General features: G+C 36.8%; 1 protein-coding gene across 8 annotated transcripts in view; it reads right to left on the reverse strand.

Annotated features, from left to right (window-relative positions):
* Positions 1-21,000, reverse strand: part of ATRX (ATRX, chromatin remodeler) — a 285,940-nt gene that overhangs the window by 196,664 nt on the left and 68,276 nt on the right. For all 8 annotated transcript variants that reach the window (XM_027534136.1, XM_027534135.1, XM_027534130.1 and 5 more), the window contains one exon: positions 13,792-13,904. In XM_027534136.1, the coding sequence (XP_027389937.1) occupies positions 13,792-13,807 (16 nt within the window). In that variant the 5' untranslated portion in view covers positions 13,808-13,904. The remainder of the gene's footprint in view (positions 1-13,791; positions 13,905-21,000) is intronic.

The raw sequence follows: 21,000 nt of genomic DNA on the forward strand, positions 1-21,000 counted from the left end.
CATAGAGGGTGATAACTAAAGAATATGGGGTTTCTTTTTCAGGTAATAATATTATAAAATTTTCTGTCGTGATGGCTGCATGTATCTGTGAACATATTAGAAACTACTGAACTGTACACTGTAAACTTGTGATTTTTATCTCTATAATGGTGTTAAAAGTTTTATTAGTCACTGGGGAAATGAAAATTAGAACCACACTGAGTTATAACTAGGTATCTATCAGAATGTCTAATTTCTTAATTTTTTTTAAACAATGGTAAAATCAAATGCTGGAGAGAATACAGAAAAATGGATCATTCTTAAATTGCTGTGAGACTATAAACCAGCATAGCCACTATGGAACACCGTTTAGGAGTGCTTCTAAAAAAAATACAACCATCATAATGACCCACCAACTGCACTCCTGAGCATTTATCCCAGAGGAATGAAATTTTCACTGACACAAAAACCTGTACACAAATGTTTATCAGCACCCTCATTTGTAACAGCCCAAATCTGGGATCATCCAAGATGTCCTTTAACAAGTAAATGGTTAAACCAACTGTAGTATACCCATACCATAGAACACTACATTGAAATAAAAAGGAGAGAACTATTGACACATGCAATGACCTGGGTGAATCCCAAGGAAATCATGCTAAGTGAAAAAACACAATCCTAAAATGTCTAATCCCAAACTATATGATTCCATTTATAGAACATATTTAAAATGAAAAAAAAATTTTTAAATGGAGAATAAATTAGTGATTTCCAGGTATTAGGCACAGGTAGGAATATGGGTAGACAGTTGAACATGATTACAAAAGGGCAAGATGAGAAATCTGCATGTTGACTGTGGTGATGCAAACATGAACCAACTCATGTTTGTAATAAAACTGTGTAGAACTTAACACAAATACAAAAGTACAATAAAACTGAGGAAATCTGAGTCATACTGGTAGATATCAGTAACATGGCTAACTGAAAATATACTTCTGTAAAACATTGCTATTGTGAGAAACTAGGCAAAGTACAAAAGAGCTGTGCATATATTACAATTGCATGTGAATCTACATCTATCTCAGTAAAAATATCACTTTAGGAAAGAAAACTTAGAAAGCTAGGGGAGGGGAACTTTGTCAACTTGATAGAATATTTACAAAAATCTTATTCAGGAACCATCATACTTAATGATAAAATAGTTCAATGCTTTCCCACTGATATCAGAAATACCAAGAGGATGTCTATTATCATTCTTCAACATAATAACAGAAAATACAGAAAGTCCTACGCAGCATAATGAGACAAGAAAAGGAATTAAAAGCCATACGATAGAAAGTAAGAAATAAACATGACCCGATTTGCAGACAACCAGATTAGGTAGAAAATTTCAATAAATTTGAAAGATGAAAAAGAAGCTACCTAGAGCATATTCACAGAATAAAGGTCAACATAAAAAACATAACAGAATTATTGCAATGAACAATTAGAACTTGAGATTTAAAAGCCAGGGAATTTAAAATAGCACCCCCAAAATGAAATAATTTGCTAAAAATGTAACAAATTTGTATATGGCTAACAACAAAATCACTACAACAAAAACTATAGAACACTGGGCCAAGTGAGAGTTTCTATCAGCACTTTTTTCTCTATTGTTAAGCATTCCTAACGTCCACACTGTATGATTATAAAGTGGAAGTGAGAAATAGATTTAAGGGCCTAGATCTGATAGAGTGCCTGATGAACTATGGACTGTACAGGAGACAGGGATCAAGACCATCCCCATGGAAAAGAAATGCAAAAAAGCAAAATGGCTGTCTGGGGAGGCTTTACAAATAGCTGTGAAAGGAAGAGAAGTGAAAAGCAAAGGAGAAAAAGAAAGATATAAGCATCTGAATGCAAAGTTCCAAATAATATCAAGAAGAGATAAGAAAGCCTTCCTCAGCGATCAATGCAAAGAAATAGAGGAAAACAACAGAAAGGGAAAAACTAGAGATCTCTTCAAGAAAATTAGAGATACCAAGGGAACATTTCATGCAAAGATGGGCTTGATAAAGGACAGAAATGGTATGGACCTAACAGAAGCAGAAGATATTAAGAAGGGGTGGCAAGAAGACACAGAAGAACTGCACAAAAAAGATCTTCATGACCAAGATAATCACAATGGTGTGATCACTCACCGAGAGCCAGACATCCTGGAATGGGAAGTTAAGTGGGCCTTAGAAAGCATCACTAGGAACAAAGCTAGTGGAGGTGATGGAATTCCAGTTGAGCTAATTCAAATCCTGAAAGATGATGCTGTGAGAGTGCTGCACTCAATATGCCAGCAAATTTGGAAAACTCAGCACTGGCCACAGGACTGCAAAAGGTCAGTTTTCATTCCAATCCCAAAGAAAGGCAATGCCAAAGAATGCTCAAACTACCACACAATTGCACTCATCTCACACGCTAGTAAAGTAATGCTCAAAATTCTCCAAGCCAGGCTTCAGCAATATGTGAATCGTGAACTTCGTGATGTTCAAGCTGGTTTTAGAAAAGGCAGAGGAACCAGAGATCAAGTTGCCAAAATCTGCTGGATCATCAAAAAAGCAGGAGAGTTCCAGAAAAACATCTATTTCTGCTTTATTGACTATGCCAAAGCCTTTGACTGTGTGGATCACAATAAACTGTGGAAAATTCTTCAAGAGATGGGAATACCAGAACACCTGACCGGCCTCTTGAGAAACCTGTATGCAGGTCAGGAAGCAACAGTTAGAACTGGACATGGAACAACAGACTGGTTCCAAATAGGAAAAGGAGTACATCAAGGCTGTATATTGTCACCCTGCTTTTTAACTTCTATGCAGAGTACATCATGAGAAATGCTGGGCTGGAAGAAGCACAAGCTGGAATCAAGATTGCCAGGAGAAATATCAATAACCTCAGATATACAGATGACACCACCCTTATGGCAGAAAGTGAAGAAGAACTAAAGAGCCTCTTGATGAAAGTGAAAGAGAAGAGTGAAAAGGTTGGCTTAAAGCTCAAGATTCAGAAAACTAAGATCATGGCATCTGGTCCCATCACTTCAAGGGAAATAGATGGGGAAACACTGGAAACAGTGTCAGACTTCGTTTTGGGGGGCTCCAAAATCACTGCAGATGGTGACTGCAGCCATGAAATTAAAAGATGCTTACTCCTTGGAAGGAAAGTTATGACCAACATAGACAGCATATTCAAAAGCAGAGACATTACTTTGCCAACAAAGGTCCGTCTAGTCAAGGCTATGGTTTTTCCAGTAGTCATGTATGGATGTGAGCGTTGGACTGTGAAGAAAGCTGAGTGCCAAAGAATTGATACTTATGAACTGTGGTGTTGAAGACTCTTGAGAGTCCCTTGGACTGCAAGGAGATCCAACCAGTCCATTCTGAAGGAGATCAGCCCTGGGATTTCTTTGGAAGGAATGATGCTAAAGCTCAAAGTCCAGTACTTTGGCCACTTCATGCGAAGAGTTGACTCGTTGGGAAAGACTCTGATGCTGGGAGGGACTAGGGGCAGGAGGAGAAGGGGATGACAGAGGATGAGATGGTTGGATGGCATCACTGACTCAATGGACGTGAGTTTGAGTGAACTCCAGGAGTTGGTGATGGACAGGGAGGCCTGGCATGCTGCAATTCATGGGGTCGCAAAGAGTGGGTCACGACTGCATGACTGAACTGAAGCATTCCTATTCTTTACATGTATCTGATTGATAACTATACAAATTAACTGTGGAAAGGATCTGAAGAGCAAGTGTTCTATATGCTTTTTATTTTTCAATGTTTTCTATTCTCAGATTGGATAATTTCTGTTAGAATATCATCAACTTCACTGACACTACTACAGCTATCTCTAATCTCCTGTTAAATACAAGTATTTGTTATTCAGAAATTACATTTTTCAGTTCTAGAATTTCAAGTTGGTCCTTTTTCACATTTTCCATGTTTGTACTGAGATTTTCTATCTGTCCACTCTTCACAAATATATTTGCTTTATTCAGTTCAGTCACTCAGTCGTGTCCAACTCTTTGAGACCCCATGAATTGCAGCAGGCCAGGCCTATTTGCTTTATTATACTAAAGCAAATTAGTGCCTTTGTTAATAAGTTTGCAATAGCTGGTTTAACATTCTTGTTTGCTAATTTCAAAATTTAAGACATGTGGATTGTCACTATTGATTTCCTTTCCTTTTCAGCATGGGTCACAGTTTCCTCTTTATATCTAATCCAGTATTTCAGATTGGATACTGGACATATTTTAAGATATAGTGTAAACACTGCATGCCCTTCTAGTTGATGATTCTGTTAATAGCAGATAGTTAATTCAGCTGAAATCAAACCACAAAATATTAATATATACCCTCTGGTATAAGCAGCTGAAAACTTTATTCTGTTCTTTTAGCCCTAACTAGACTGCACTTGTAATCCAACCAGATACGGTAAGAATTTTTGCAGGTCCTGGAGCTCCCAAGCTGTAGCTCTCTTCTAAGTGAGATGTCCTTCTCCATTTTACAAAACCTATTGGGATCTCTTTAATTCCATTATGCCTCATCAAGAATGCAGATTTCTATCTAATTCTTTCATTTTGACATAAAATTGACAATGTATTATTTTTAGGTGAACAACATAGTGATTCAATATTTTATATGTTTCAAAATGATCACGACTACAAGGCTAGTTACCATCTGTCACCATATAAAATTATTGTAATATTGTTGATACAATTCTTCTTTGTTTGATAGAATTCACCGATGAAGCAATCTGGTCTTTGACTTTTGTGTGTTGGAAGCTTTTTCACTACCGATTGAATTTTATTAGTAATCAGTCAGATTTTGCATTTCTCCATGATTCATTCTCGAAAGATTGTATGTTTCTAGGAATTTATCCATTTCTTTGATGTTCTCCACTGTTGGCATGGTGGGTGCTCAGTTGCTAAGTCATGTCTGACTCTTTGTGACCCCATGGACAATACCCCTCCAGGCTCCTCTGCCCATGGAATTTTCCAGGCAAGAATACTGGAGTGGGTTGCCATTTTCTTCTCTAGGGGATCTTCCCAACCCAGGGATTGAACCCACGTCTCCTACATTGGCAGGTGGATTCTTTACCACTGAGCCACCAGGGAAGCCCTCATTATTGGCACAGTAGTCTGTTATGATTCCTTCCATTGGTGTGATACAAGTTGATAAATCTCATCTTTCATTTCTCATTTTATTTACTTGGGCCCTCTCTCTTTTTATCAAGATGGATCTCACTAAAGGTTTTTCAATTTTGTTCATATTTTTTTAAAAATTCATTCATAAGTTTCACTGATCTTTTCTAGTATTTTTTTCAGTCTCTATTCATTAATTTCTGCCCTGATCTTTATGGTTTATGTCTTTCTAGTAACCTAGAGTTTGGTTTGTTCTTCTTCTGGTTCCTTTACATAGGAGAAAAGCATGTCCTCAAAAGGAAATCTGTAAATTGGACTTGCTCAAAATTTAAAACTTTTACTCTGTGAAAGACCCTGAAAAGAAGAAGAAGACAAGCTAGCAGTTTCATTATTTCCAGTCTGACCTTTATTATTAACTTCCTTTTACTAAGTTTGCGCTTGCTTTGTTCCTCTTTTTCTAGCTCCTTTAAGTATAAAGTTTTGTTTTTTTTTTAATTTGAGAATTTTCTTGTTTTGTGAGGTAGGCCTGTTTCACTATGATCGTCCCTCTGAGAACCGCTTTTGCTGCATCTCACAGATATTAGAGGGCTTTCCAGGTGGCACTAGTGGTAAAGAACCTGCCTGCCAATGCAGGAGATGTAAGAGATGTGGGTTCAATCCCTGAGTGGAGAAGACCCCTTGGAGAAGGGCACAGCAACCTACTCCAGTATCCTTGCCTGGAGAATCCCAGGGACAGAGGATCCTAGCAGACTAGTCCATGAGGTTATAAAGAGTCGGACATAGATATTGGAAAGTTGTGCTACCATTTTCATGTGTCTCAAGGTATTTTTGAATTTGCTCTTTGATTTCTTCCCTGATGCACTGGTTTTGTAGCATTTTATTTACTACTTCAGCTTTCTTTTTTTGTTTCTTTTTGCATGGAATATATTTTTCCATCCCTTTAATATCAATCTGTCTTTAGATTGGAAGTGAGTCTCTTGTAGGCAGCATATAAATGGGTCCTGTTTTCTATTCATTCAGCTATCTCTATTTTGATTGGAGCATTTAGTAAATTTTCATTTAAAGTGGTTATTGCTAACTATGTACTTATTGCAATATTGTTAATTATTTTCTGCTTGTTTTTATAGTTCTTCTCTGTTCCTTTCTTCTCTTGCAGTCTGATGGCTTTCCTTATGTTTGGGCTCCTTTCTCTCTTTATTTTTTATTTATCTATAGCAGGTTTTGGATTTGCAGTTACTATCAGGTTGAAACACACAAACAATGATTTAATATAGGCTGATAGCTGCTTGAGGAGTGAGTGAGTGATGTCACTCAGTCGTGTCCGACTCTTGGCGACCCCATGGACTATAGCCTACCATGCTCCTCCATCCATGGGATTTTCCAGGAAAGAGTACTGGAGTGGGGTGCCATTTCCTTCTCCAGAGGATCTTCCCAACCCAGGGATTGAACTCGGGTCTTCTGCATTGTAGGCTGATGCTTTACCATCTGAGCTACCAGGGAAGTAAAGTTCAAATATATTCTAAAAGTACATTTTTAGTATACCCCTCCCAAATTTTTTTTCTGACATTATTTTACAACTTTATGCATTTCTTAACCACTTATTTTACTTATAGTTGATTTTTTGTCTTTTAACCTTCCTACTAGCTTTATATGTGGCTGATTCACAGTCATTACTATATATTTACCTTTACCACTGAGATTTTTTTCATATATTTTCTTATTTCTAGCTAAGAGGTGGCAAAGAATATACAGAAGAACTATACAAAAAAGGTCTTAATGACCTGGATAACCACAAAGGGGTGGTCACTCACCTAGTGCCAGACATCCTGGAGTGTGAAGTCAAATGGGCATTAGGAAGCATTACTACAAACAAAGATAGCATAGGTGATGGGATTCCAGCACAGTTATTTCATACCATAAAAGATGATGTGGTTAAAGTGCTGCAGTCAAAATGCCAGCAAATTTGGAAAACTCAACAATGGACACAGGACTGGAAAAGGTCTGTTCCAAGGCCAAAGAATATTCCAACTACCATACAATTGCACTCATTTCACATGCTAGTAAGGTTATGCTCAAAATTCTTCAAGTTAGGCTTCAGCTGTATGTGAATTGAGAAGCTGGGTTTAGAAAAAGCAGAGGAAACAGAGACCAAACTGCCAACATTTTTTGGATCATAGAAAAAGGAAGAGAATTCCAGAAAAACATCTACTTCTGCTTCATTGACTATGCTAAAGCCTTTGACCGTGTCGATCACAACAAACTCTGGAAAATTCTTAAAGAGATGGGAATATCAAGACCACCTTACCTATCTCCTGAGAAACCTACATGTATGTCAAGAAGTGGCAGTAAGAACTGGACATAGAAAAATGAACTGGCTCAAAACTGGGAAAGGAGTGTGACAAAGCTGTATATTGTCATCCCACTTATTTAACTTCTATGCAGAGTACATCGTGAGAAATACCAGGCTGCATAAATCACAAGCTGGAATCAAGACTGCCAGGAGAAATATCAATATCCTCAGATATGCAGATGATACCACACTAATGGCAGAAGGTGAAGAGGAATTAAAGAGCCTCTTGATGGAAATGAGAGAGAAGAGTGAAAAAGCTGACTTGAAACTCAACATTCAAAAAACTAAGATCATGGCATCTCTCCCATCACTTCATGGCAAATTGAAGGGGTAAAAGTGGAAACAGTGACAGATTTTATTTTCTTGGGCTCTAAAATCACTGTTGACAGTAACTGCAGCCACAAAATTAAAAGTTGCTTGCTCCTTGGAAGGAAAGTTATGACAAATTTAGACAGCATATTAAAAAGCAGAGACATTACCTTGCTGACAAAGGTCCATCTAGCCAAAGCTATGGTTTTTCCAGTAGTCATGTATGGATGTGAGAGTTAGACCATAAAGAAGGCTGAGCACCAAAGAATTGATGCTTTGGAACTGTGATGTCGTAGAAGACTTTTAGAGTCCCTTGGACTGCAAGGAGATCAAACCAGTCAATCCTAAAGGAAATCAACCCTGAATATTCATTGGAAGGACTGATGCTGAAGCCGAAGCTCCAATACTTTGGCCACCAGACGAGAAGAGTCGACTCACTGGAAAAGACCCTGATGCTGGGAAAGATTGAAGGAAAAAGGAGAAAGAGGTGGCAAAGGGTGAGATGTTTAGACATCAATGGACATGAGTTTGTGCAACTCTGGGAGATAGTAGAGGACAGGGAAGCCTGGCATGCTGCAGTCCATGGGTCGCAAATAGTTGGACACTACTTATTGACATATAGACTGAATAACAAGCTATTGCTTTTGCTTTTCTACCTTGAGAACACCCTTGAACATTTCTTGTAGGCCATTTTAACGGTGCTAAACTCCTTTAGTTTTGTGCTTGTCTGGGAAACTATCTTTCCTTCAATTCTGAATGATAAACTCGCCAGGTAGAGTATCCTTGGTTGGAAGTTTTTTACATTCAGTACTTTAAATATATCATGCCACTCCATTCTGGCTTGCAGAACTTCTGTTGAAAAATCAGTAAGTAATCTTATGGGGTTTTCCTTGTATACAATTAGTTGTTTTTGTCCTGCTGTCTATAAAATTGTCTTCATCTTTTGCCATTTTACATACGTGTCTTGGTGTGGATCTCTGTGGATTCATTTTTTGGGGGGACTCTGTGCTTCCTGTACCTAGATGTCTGTTTCATTTTCCAGATTAGAGAAGTTTTCAAACATTTCTTTAAGTAAGTCTCTGTCCCCTTCTCTCCCTCTTTTCTCCATCTGCAATCTCCCTACCCCTACTATGAGAATGTTAGTACTCCTGATGTCATAGAGTTCCCTTAAACTCTCATTTTTAAAAATTCTTTTTTTCTATTCTGATTGGGTGATTTCCACTATTCTGTGCTCCAGATGGCTGATGTGTCCTACTATATCATCTAATTTGCTATCAATTTCCTCTATTTGTCATTTCAGTTATTGTGTTCTTCAGTACTGATTGGTTCTTTCTTATATTTTCGAACCCTTTGTTGAAGTTCTCACTCTATTCCTCCATTCTTCTCCCTAGTTTGGAAAGCCTTTATGACAATTTCTTTCAATTATTTATCAGATAAATTACTTATCTCCATTTCGTTAAGATTTTTTCTGAAGTATTATCTTGCTCTTTCATTTGGAACATACTCTTCTGTCCCCATTCTGTTTGACTTTCTGTTTCATGCTACACATCCGGCAAAACAGGTACCTCTTTTGGTCTTGAAGGCATAATCTCTGCTAAGAGCATCTCCTGTGTAGTCTGAATGTGTCAGGCAGTTTTGGCAGGTCAGCTGAAGCCTAATATATCATCGGCCAGGGGGATCCTAGGGCGCTGCACACTTGGGCTGCCCTGGCACTATGACTTTACCTTGTGTGGGCCAGGAGCAGGCTGAAGTGCCTTGGCAGGCCAGCTAGAAAACCTGGACTACATTCCACTCATCTCATCAAGGTGATGGTGGTGGTTTAGTCACTAAGTCATGTCTGACTCTTGCGATCCCATGGATTGTAGCCTGCCAGCCTCCTCTGTCCATGGGATTCTCCAGGGAAGAATACTGAAGTGGGTAGCCATTTCCTTCTCCAGAGGATCTTCCTGACCAAGGAATTGAACCCAGGTCTCCTTCATTGCAGGCATATTCTTTACCGATTGAGCTATGAGGGAAGACCTCATCAAGGTGATGGGAGAACACAAAAAATGGTGCTCTCTAGCACCTTCAACACTGAAGAGACTTCCAGCAGTTCTCTGCCCATTTTGCAGACACTCTAGGTAGGGATAGTAAGAGGATTTCCTTCATGCATAGTCTAGGTCCCTTTTAAACCACTGTTTTTATCTCTGTGCCCCAGGGCAGGCGAGTGTGCACACATGCTCCTTAGTGATCCCTCTCCACTGCTGCATACCACATTGAAGTGGGGTTCTCATCAGTACTGTGTCTCTGTCTCTACCAATCTCTATGTGGTACTTGTACTGTTTGTTGTGCAGAAGCTGTTTAATCACACCTCAGTTTTTCTGTAGAAGGAACTGCTCTTTACATAGCTGTAAATTCAGTGTGTCTGTGGGGGAAGGTGACATCATGGTATTCCTATACCACCACCTTAGACCAAATGCTGAGTTTTATGCTGGTTCAACCTTAGTCACAAGGAGGCTATCAAAATTAATAGGGCTGCAAGCTCACACAGCATATCCAGAAGAAGAAAGCTATCCAAGTCTGAAATTCCACTGCTGGAGCTAACTGGCACCTTTCCTAAGGAAAAAGGCTTAACAATTGGTAATTGAGCAAAGAATACTTCTTTTTTCATATGTTGACTCTATTCCAGTGTGTGTCTTGTTTGTGTCACTAATCAGTTCCTTCATCATTGTTTTCAGTATTTTGGCCAGAATTTATAATTGGTATCTGTGGGAGATAATCTGCTTATCCAAAAAGAGCTACTCTGCCACTACTAGAAGCAAAACTCCCCAACTAACTACTGAATTTAGAACTGTGACAATATAATTTCATTCTAAAGACAGAACTTTAAGTATTTAACACTAGTTAGGTTTCTTTATTGTGATTGTTTACCATGCAAAGTTGAAACTGTGAACACAATGAAGACTAAGTAACTGAGTACATAAACTGAGGATAATGGGAACCACCTTTCTCTCTGTTGCAGTAAGAAGTTAAAATATGAAAAGAGGAAGATCAGAATGATGTCTGCAGTCCAAAGTAAAACTAAAAGTATCAATATCAACACATGAAAATACATCACATATATTGGCTTTCCCTGCTAAAGAGCCTGGAAGCGAAGACATCCTAACAGCAATGAGCACATCATACACCCAGATATTGCTTTCTAAATACTATACCCCACTAAAATGAATCAGAACTTCTTGGAGAAATAACTGATTCCAGGGCTGGGGAACAGACAGTGCAAAGTAAACAATGAACATCTTGTGAGGGCAGAAAGTAAGAAAAGTGCTCAAGGTTGATGAAGACTTATGAAAAGGTCTACAAGAGCCATACAAAAGGGGTTCCCACTAGCCAATATTGGTATAATTTGAACATTAAAATAACGACAGTAAGAAAATGTTCATGGAAAAAGAAAAAAATGCTAGCATACACCAATATAAACAAATAAAGAGAGAGCATAGAAATGTAAACATCTCCCTTACAGAAAAGACAGAAGTAATGATAGGACATCACCATTTTGAACCATCATAGTAACATACCATTGATCCAAGAATCATAAATGGATGTGGTGACAGGCAGAATTTCTAGGAATGGCCCCCAAGATTTCATGCCCCCTAATCACCAGATCCTGTGAATGTGAGGAAATAACACTCCCATTGTTTTGCTACATAAAATGGCACAGGTGACTTTAAAAAATGGGAGCTCATTTGGGAGAAGTGAGACAGAAGGGACCTAATCTAATCACATGGGTCCCTTAAAATAGAAAAATGTCTCTAGTTCATGGCAGAAGATGCAAAAGAAACAAGCAAAAGGCTAAATCAGAGAAACTCAAAGCATGAGGATGACACAATGCACTATTGCTGGCTTTGAAGTTGGAAGGGGCCATGCGAGAGGAAATTAAGGAGCTGAGAGGATCCTGGCCAATAGTTAGCATGAAATGAGGACCTCAGACCTACAACCACAATGAACTGAATTCTGCCAACAACCTGAATGAGCATGAAAATGGATTCTTCCAGATGCTATAGAAAGGAACACAGTCTTACTATCACTTTGACTTAGCCCTTGTGATTCCCTGAGCAGACCTCAGCAAAGCCCACCTGGACTCCAGATCCACAGAACTGTGAAATAATAAATTTGGGTTGTCTTAAGCTGCCAAGTTTGTGATAATTTGCAATTTTTTAAAAAAAGCTAATTTTTGATGATGAAAAGAATACCTAAGCAGTTTCAAAGTAATCTTCAACAAATTACTTTTTAGGTAGGTACAAAAGAATAAATCATAACTTTACAGTGGTTTAATTTAGAAAAGCAGCCATAACCAAATAACCTAAGTTAATATCACCAATAAAGGAGGAAACTTCATCATGTGCTTTGTGATATGATGTATGGACAAGAACATAATACCACTTACACAGCAATCCTGCCAAAAATTAAAAACCTCAATCTAATTTTATAACTAATCAAACGAACACTGAGGGACAATCACCAAAATAATATATCTATACATTTTTAAAATGTCATGGTTCCAGCTTGTTTGAGATTTGAAAAGGCTAAAGACCAAGTAACATATACAGTGTGGGCTCTTCAACGGGATCCTGGTCTTGGGAGGGTAGGGGACTTACCTATGAAAACACTGTTGGGCAATTTATGAATTAAGACTAGAGACTGTGGATTAGATAAAAGTACATATTTCATTTTTTCCACCTATTTATTGATTCCATTGTTATTCATAACTTCCTGTATTTTGATGCTGCCATTTCAAATTATTTTCCTTCTGATTTAAGAAAACCCTTTGGTATTTCCCCTAGTGTACATATGTTGACATCATTCTTACTTATTTTTGGCCATGCTTCATGGCATGCTGAATCTTAGTTCCCTGATCAGGCATCAAACCCATGCCCCCTGCAGTAGAAGGGCAGAGTCTTAACCACTGGACTGTCAGGAAAACTCCAAAGTTTTATCCACCTTCACTTGTGAAAGATGTTTTCACTGAGCAGACTATGCTAGCAATTATTTTCACTTGGCCCTTTAAATAAATCACTTATTTATCATCCAGCTTCTAACATTACTGTTGTCAAATGAGCTATCAGTGTTACTGTTCAAAAACATTCAACATTAAAAAAGCAATGACTGTTTTCCTCCAGCTGCTTCTAAGATTTTTCTCTTGGTTTTTGTTCTTTAGGAGTTTATTATGATTTTCTTAGTTATAGTTTTCTTTCCATTTATCCTGCTTGAGGTTCACAGTGTTTCATGAATCTACATGATGTCTTTCTTCACTTTTAGGAAATGCTCAGTGAGTATCTCATCAAACTCAGATTCTGAACCATTCTCTCTCTTCTTTCCTTCTGGGACTCTAATTACACATATGGTTGAACTTTTCACTGTGATCTACCACTCTTCATACTTTTTGTACATATTGTGTTTGTGTGCAAATAGGCCTGTGTGTGTTTGTGTGTGTGTACGCACACCTGTGTGCATGTCCACCTCTTCTATATGCGCCTACCCTTAAAAACTTGAAAACAAATGATGGTCATCATCACATGATACAATATACTTTTAAAAAGGAAAAAGGGAGGTAGAAAGGAGATGTTGTTTTGTATTTTAAAAATGTATGGACCAAATCTATGCTGAAAAGTTATCAAAGAAAATAAAAATATAACTCATAATACATGAATAACTTTTAGAATAACATATTTCTGTACTGCTCCCACTCCTATCTATTTTAAAGTTAACAGTCATCACCCACTTCTATAAAACATTTCCATTACAAATAAAACCTTCAGTGTATGCTTCTCTAAGCACCTAAAACCATAAAACCTTAAATTTTTTACTTATCTGAATCAAAATCTATAATATCAGATATTACCTAACTCCTAGAAACACAGGGGCTATTAAAACTTTTAATAACTTCAGCTCCTCAAAAATAAACAGTAAATAAGACTAGAAGATATTGCAATTCTTTTTTCCAATTTACCTGTGCTTTGGTTCATCACAAGTCTTGGAGGAGAACTTGTTTCTTCAGATTCCTCTGATGAGTGTGCCAGAAAGTCATGAAGCTTCTGCACCAATGTATTCAACTTGCTTTCGCTGTTAAAATAAAATTTTAAGAATATCCTTATTTACGAGGTCATATATTGAATTAAATACATAGTTTAGTAAACTGAAAATCTATCTACACTGTAAGTGGTCTGAAACAAATAAAATAAAACTTAAAGAAAATGTCTTTTCTTTATTTCACTGAGGATATGAAAACATGAGTAACAAACTCTACATGTACACTTATCTACAAAGTATAATTCAAGGACTGTGATAAACCATTATGGAAAATAATGTGAAAAAGAATATGTGTGCGTATATATATATAATATATATATATATATATATATATAAAACTGAATCACTGAGCTGTATGACAGAAATTTAAAACTCTATACATGAATAAGATATTTTTAAAATAAAAAAGTATAATTCAAGGAAAATATTAATAGTATGATATTCTGCTTTACATCATTTACAATAATAATTCATTCATTTTTCAAATATATTTCCTGAGCACTTACTCTCTGGAAGCCTTCAGTAGTTTTTTGTTTATTACTCTATTTTCTGCTTAGAACAGAGTAATTTTATAAATGACAAACACAATGATGAATAAAACATAGAATGGGATTTAGAGCTCACAGATTCCCATGGAAATATTTATGTAAGTGTATTATTACAGTATATCCTACTAAGTTATATAATAGATGCATCTGTAATCCAACAGGGTTACAAAAGAATAAAAGTTTAAAATGCAAAAAATTCAAATCCTCTGTGTATCAAAAGATACCATCAAGAAAGTGAAAAGACAACCCATTTAACTGGGGACAACTATTTTCAAATCATGTATCTGAAAAGGCATTAATATCCTTTTATATAATATATACCCTTTTAATAATATAAAGACTTCTTACAATTAAACAATAGAAAGACAAACCCAACTGTAAAATGGGTTTTAAAGAACTTAAATATACAACAACTCAACAACAAAAAACCCAATCAAAAAATGGGCTGAAGACCTAAATAGACAGTATTCCAAAGAAGGCATATAGATGGGCAACAGGCACAAGAAAAGATGTTCAACATTTCTAATTACTAGAGAAATCAAACCAAAACTACAGTGAAATACCATACCAGTCAGAAAGGTCATCGTTAAAAAGTCTACAAATAATAAACGCTAAAGAGGGTGTAGAGAAAAAGGAACCCTCCTACACTGTTGGTGGGAATTTAAGTTGGTGTAGCCACTGTGGAAAACCCTATGGAGGTTCCTCCTAAAACAAAACAGAATTACCATTTGATCTAGCAATCCCAAACCTGGGCATTCAAAAAGATACATGGCACCACAATGTTCATAACAACCCTATTCACAATAGCCAAAACATGGAAACAACTTAAATGGTCACTGACAGATAAATAAAGATGTGGTATATCTATACACATCACCATATATAAAATAGATAGCCAGTGGAAATTTGAGCTATGACTCAGGGAGCTCAAACTGGTACTCTGAAACAACCTAGAGGGGTGGGATGGGTGGAAGGTGGGAGGGAAGCTCAAGAGGGAGGGGCATATGTATAACTATGACTGATTCATGTTGCTGTATGGTGGAAACCAACACAATAGTGTAAAGCAATTACCCTTCAATTAAAAATAAATAAAAATGTTAAAAAGAAGATATGATACACACACACACAGTGAAATATCACTCAGCCATAAAAGAATGAAAAAATGCCATTTGCAGCAACAGGGATGCAACTAGAGATTATCATACTAGGGGAGTAACTCAGAAAGAGAAAGACAAATACCACATATCATTCATATGTTTAATCTAAAATATGACACAAATGAACCTATTAAACAGAAACAGAATCAGCTCTAGAGAGCAGACTGTTGTTTGCTAAATGGGGTGGGAGAGTAGGAGGGGGGCTAGAGTGGAAAATTGGAGGCAGCAGATTTAAGCTTTTATATACAGAATGGATAAACAACAAGGTCCTACTGTATAGCAAAGAGAACTATATTCAATATTCTATGATAAATCACAATGGAAAAGAATATTTTTTAAAGAATGTATATATAACTAAACCACTTTGTTATAGAGCAGAAATTAATACAACACTGTAAATCAACTATACTTCAATTAAAAAAAGAACTTAGATATACAATTATGCAAAGAATACACACAAATGGCCAGGAAGCACATGAAAAAATGCTCAAGATTATTAGTCATTAGAACAAAATATAAATCAAAACCACAATGAGATACTATTTTATACACATTAGGATGAATATGATAATTGTATTTTAAAACTAAAGGGTTGGCAAGGATGTAAAGAAATTGGAACCTATATACATTGATGGTGGGAATGTAAAATGGGACAGTCAGTATGAAAAACATTTTAATGGTCAGCAATTCCACTCCTAGATATATACCCAAGAGAATGAAAACATATGCCTATGCTCAAAAAACTATACAAAGTTCATAGTAGCAATATTTATAAAAGTCAAAAGCAAAAAGTATCCAAATATCCATCAACTGATAAATAAACAATGGGATATTATACCCCAATAAAAAGGAATGAAATATTCATCCATACTAAACATGGATGAACCTTGGAAACTTTATGATATAAAAGGCAGACACAAATTCCTACATGTTGGATGATTCTGCTTATACATGTAAAATATCCAAGTAGGCAAATCTACAGAGGGAGAAAGTAGATTAGTGGGTACCCAGGGAATGGAGAAGGCAATGGCACCCCACTCTAGTACTCTTGCCCGGAAAATCCCATGGACGGAGGAGCCTGGTAGGCTGCAGTCCATGGGGTCGATGAGAGTCAGACACGACTGAGTGACTTCACTTTCACTCGTCACTTTCATGCATTGGAGAAGGAAATGGCAACCCACTCCAGTGTTCTTGCCTTGAGAATCCCAGGGACGGGGGAGCCTGATGCGCTGCCGTCTATGGGGTCGCACAGAGTCGGACACAACTGAAGCAACTTAGCAGCAGCAGCAGGGGATGGAGAAAGGGGGAAATTGGGAGGTATGGGCTATCTTTGGGGACAATGAAAATATTCTAATTTTAGAAAGTGGTAACAGTTGTACAATATTGTGAATTTAGTAAAAAAAAATTTTTTAACTGAATTATATACTGAAATGATTTTAGAATGGTAAATTCTGTTTTATGTGAATTTTACCTCAATGGAAAATAAAAAGTAGAGGATGGAATTTAAGAATGTATGTAATACATGTTTTAATGCCATTCTCCCAAATCATATAAAAAAAAAAGAATTTACCTTAAAAAAAAGAATGCATGTAATAAAACATAAGACATAAAACTTGTGCACACACTTTCCCCAAAAAATCCATAAATAAAATTTAGTCAGCAAAATCATCTGAAAATAAAAAGATTCTTATTATATTAAATAAAACTGGGAATCCCTAATGGTCCAATAGTTAGGACTCCAGGCTTCCATTGCAGAGGGCATGGATTCAATCCCTGGTCAGGGAACTAAGATTTCATATGCCATACAGTGCAACCAAAAATAATAATAATAAATTCCTAGTATATAAGTGAATAAAAGACAATTAAAAAATGGAATATAACTATGTAAAAAAAGAACTGGGAGAAAAAGTACTCCAATCTCATGGGGTCGCACGAGTCAGAAACAACTGAGCGACACAATGAGTATATGAATGAATAAAAGACAAAATTTTTTTTAATGGAATATAACTATGTAAAAAAAAAATTAGGAGAAAAGCACTCCAATCTCACTAATCATCAAAAGAATGTACATTAAAACAGTAAGGTGGTGCTTCTCTGGTGGTCCACTGGTTAAGAATCTGCCTTGCAATACAGGGGACATAGGTTTGACCCCTAGTCTGAGAAGATCCCATGTGCCATGGGGTAACTAAGCCCATGCACCACACCTACTGAGCCTGCGCTCTGGAGTCTGTGAGCCTCAACTACTGAGTCCACGTACCACAACCACTGAAGTCTTGTGCCTAGAGCCTGTGTTCTGCAACAGAAGAAATCACTGCAACCAGAAGCCTGCCCACCATAACAAACAGTAGCCCCTACTCTCCACAACTAGAAAAAGCTCAGCAACAAAGACCCAGCAGAGCCAAAAATAAATAAATAAATAAAAGGCTTTAAGAAAAAACCACTAGAAATCAGGTAATATCTGTGAGGCCTTCATAAGCCAGACACCTCCCAGATTCAAGCAGGGTGCTGGGCTCCAAGGCCAGTGGCCTCTCCATACCAGTCTTCTATGTTTGCTTGGGAAGATCCAAGATATTTAAGGAATGAAAAAGAAATGAAATTTAACAGGCATACTGCAACTAGAGATCTTGTGTGAGATTTCGTTGTTGGTGGAGAGGGTTGTTTTAAAAAAATCTTTAAACAAACTTGACTCTAGAATATAGATACCAAGAGGTTATGGTTTCTATTTTTGCCATAACCTTTCTTTGGAAATGAGTCAGATGTCCAAAAATATCAAGTCACTCAGTGTCCTTAAATCTTCAACTAGAGAATGGAACCAGAAGAAAAGACAAGAAGGAACAATGTCATTCTACATCTTGTTCCATCAACAGATTAGCAAACATTGAAAAAACTGTACTTTAGAAATGAAAGAAGTATAGCAAATGATGTAAAAATGATACAGCATAATGATGATTATCCTGTTCATTCCTAGAGCTCACAGCAATCCAACCACAAAACCAGCTATCACATGAATTCATGCTGTAGCTGAACAATGTCAAGACTATGAATAAATCAATGCAGCTCATTAACAGTACGATTATATGGAAAAATTAAAACAAGAGGACACAATTCAGAACTTACTAGGGCTTCCCTGATGGCTCAGTGGGTAAAGAACCTGCCTGCCAATGCAGGAGCCATAAGAGATGCGGGTTCAATTACTGGTTCAGGAAGACCTCCTGGAGCAAGAAATGGTAACCCATTCCTGGAGAATCCCATTGACAGAAGAGCCTGAATTACAAGACCAGCCAGAAACCCAATGGTGAGAAAATATTGATACTTAAAAATTTTGCCCGTTCATTTGAAAAATTTTCTCTTTAAGGGCAGATGTGAATTTTGGAATTAGACAAATGTCATTTAGAATACGCACTAAAATTAATTTTTGACAAATTCCATAGTATTCCTTAAGATTTTCTTGAATATCTTCTAAATTGTTCAGAAATCTATTTAAGAGACAGCATTACAGAGTGAAGTCAAAAAGATAAACACCATATTAACACATATATGTGTAATCTGAAAAAAATGGTATAGACAATCTTATTTACAAAGTAGAGACAGAGACACAGACTTACAGAACAAAATGGATACCAAGGGGGAAGTGGGTGGTGGGATGAATTGAGAGATTGGGACTGACATATATATACTATCAATACTATGTAAAAAATAGGTAACTAATGCGAACCTACTGTATAGCACAGGAACTAAACTCAGTGCTCTGTGTTGGCCTAAATAGGAAGAAAATACAAAAATGAGGGGCTATATGTATATGTATAGCTGATTCACTTTGCTGTACAGTAGAAACTAACACAACATTACAAAGCAACTATACTCCAATAAAAGTAAAAATAAATAAAAATGCAAAAAATACAAATGAAAATAAAAGATAGCACTTATCAACCCTTTTGTAAATTGAAAGATCTTTTCCTAAGGCAAAACTGCATGCATTAACTTATCAGTTTTATAACTGTGAACTATTTTAAGTTATTTTTATTAAATCCAGATGTGGTTGTCATTCTATTACTCCTCGGGCAAAATGGGAAACTTACTCAACCAGTACTAAACATTATATCATTCAAGGTCCTAGATAAAAATCCTTAAAATGATCCTATAAGAGTAAGGGACTTTCTTGGTGGCACAATGTATAAGAATTTGCCTGTCAATGCAGGGGACACAGGTTTGATCCCTGGTCTGGGAAGATTCCACATGCTGTGGAACAGCTAAGCCTGTGCATCACAACCACTGAGCCTGACTCTAGAGCCTGCAAGCCATAATTACTGAGCCCAAGAGCGGCAACTACTGAAGCCTGCACACCCTAGACCCTGTGCTCCACAAAAAGAGAAGCCACCACATTGGGAAGCCCACGTACTATAACTAAGAGTAGCCCACACTCACCACAACTAGAAAAGGCCTGAGTAAAGCAACAAAGACTTATCACAACCAAAAATAAATAAATAAACCTTGAAAAAAGGAGTAGTTAAAAATCTATTTTAGAGGAATGTGATCACCCTTTATACTTACAGATACACAATTAACAACATGGGCTTGATGTGAAATCTAATCTATCTATCTTCAAGTAAACCAAAATAAAAATCTAAAGTGCTAATGTAGGATAACAGTATCATAATGACTGAATTTCAGACCAAGTTTTAAGTTCTAATATCAGTGTTTTGAACTATGGGCCATGTTCTTTACCTTGAATGTTTTACAACTTTTTTTCCATGAGGAACTCTAGAGTTCTAAAAATTACTAGTGCTTCATAATTTCTGCATTATTAATTGGATAAGCATATGTGTAAAAGAGCTAGCCTTTTTTAATTAAACTTTTCATTTTGAGATATTTACAGATTTACATGTAGTTGAAAGAAAGATTCTGTGTATGTGTTACCTAGTATTTCACAACAGAAACATCTAACACTGGGAATTCCCTGTGGTCCACTGGTTAGAACTCTGTGCTCACAATCCCATGGGCTCGGAACTCATGGTATGGCCAAAAAACAACACAAAATAAAAACCAAAACCCTTATTTTTAATTTTCACCCATTCACCTACTTGTTCCAACGGATAAGCAGCTATTTTTAAAACACAGCAATAGATCACACAGTATGTCTGAAATTTGGAAATATCAATAACCTCTGATATGCAGATGACACCACCCTTATGGCAGAAAGTGGAGAAAAACTAAAAAGCCTCTTGATGAAAGTGAAAAAGGAGAGTGAAAAAGTTGGCTTAAAGCTCAACATTAAGAAAACGAAGATCATGGCATTCCTGTCCCACTACTTCATGGCAAACAGATGGGGAAACAGTGGAAACAGTGGCTGACTTTATTTTTCTGGGTTCCAAAATCACTGCACATGGTGACTGCAGCCATGAAACTAAAAGATGCTTACTCCTT

Source organism: Bos indicus x Bos taurus, chromosome X, assembly GCF_003369695.1.
Source record: "Bos indicus x Bos taurus breed Angus x Brahman F1 hybrid chromosome X, Bos_hybrid_MaternalHap_v2.0, whole genome shotgun sequence".
NCBI classification, from domain to species: Eukaryota; Metazoa; Chordata; class Mammalia; order Artiodactyla; family Bovidae; genus Bos; species Bos indicus x Bos taurus.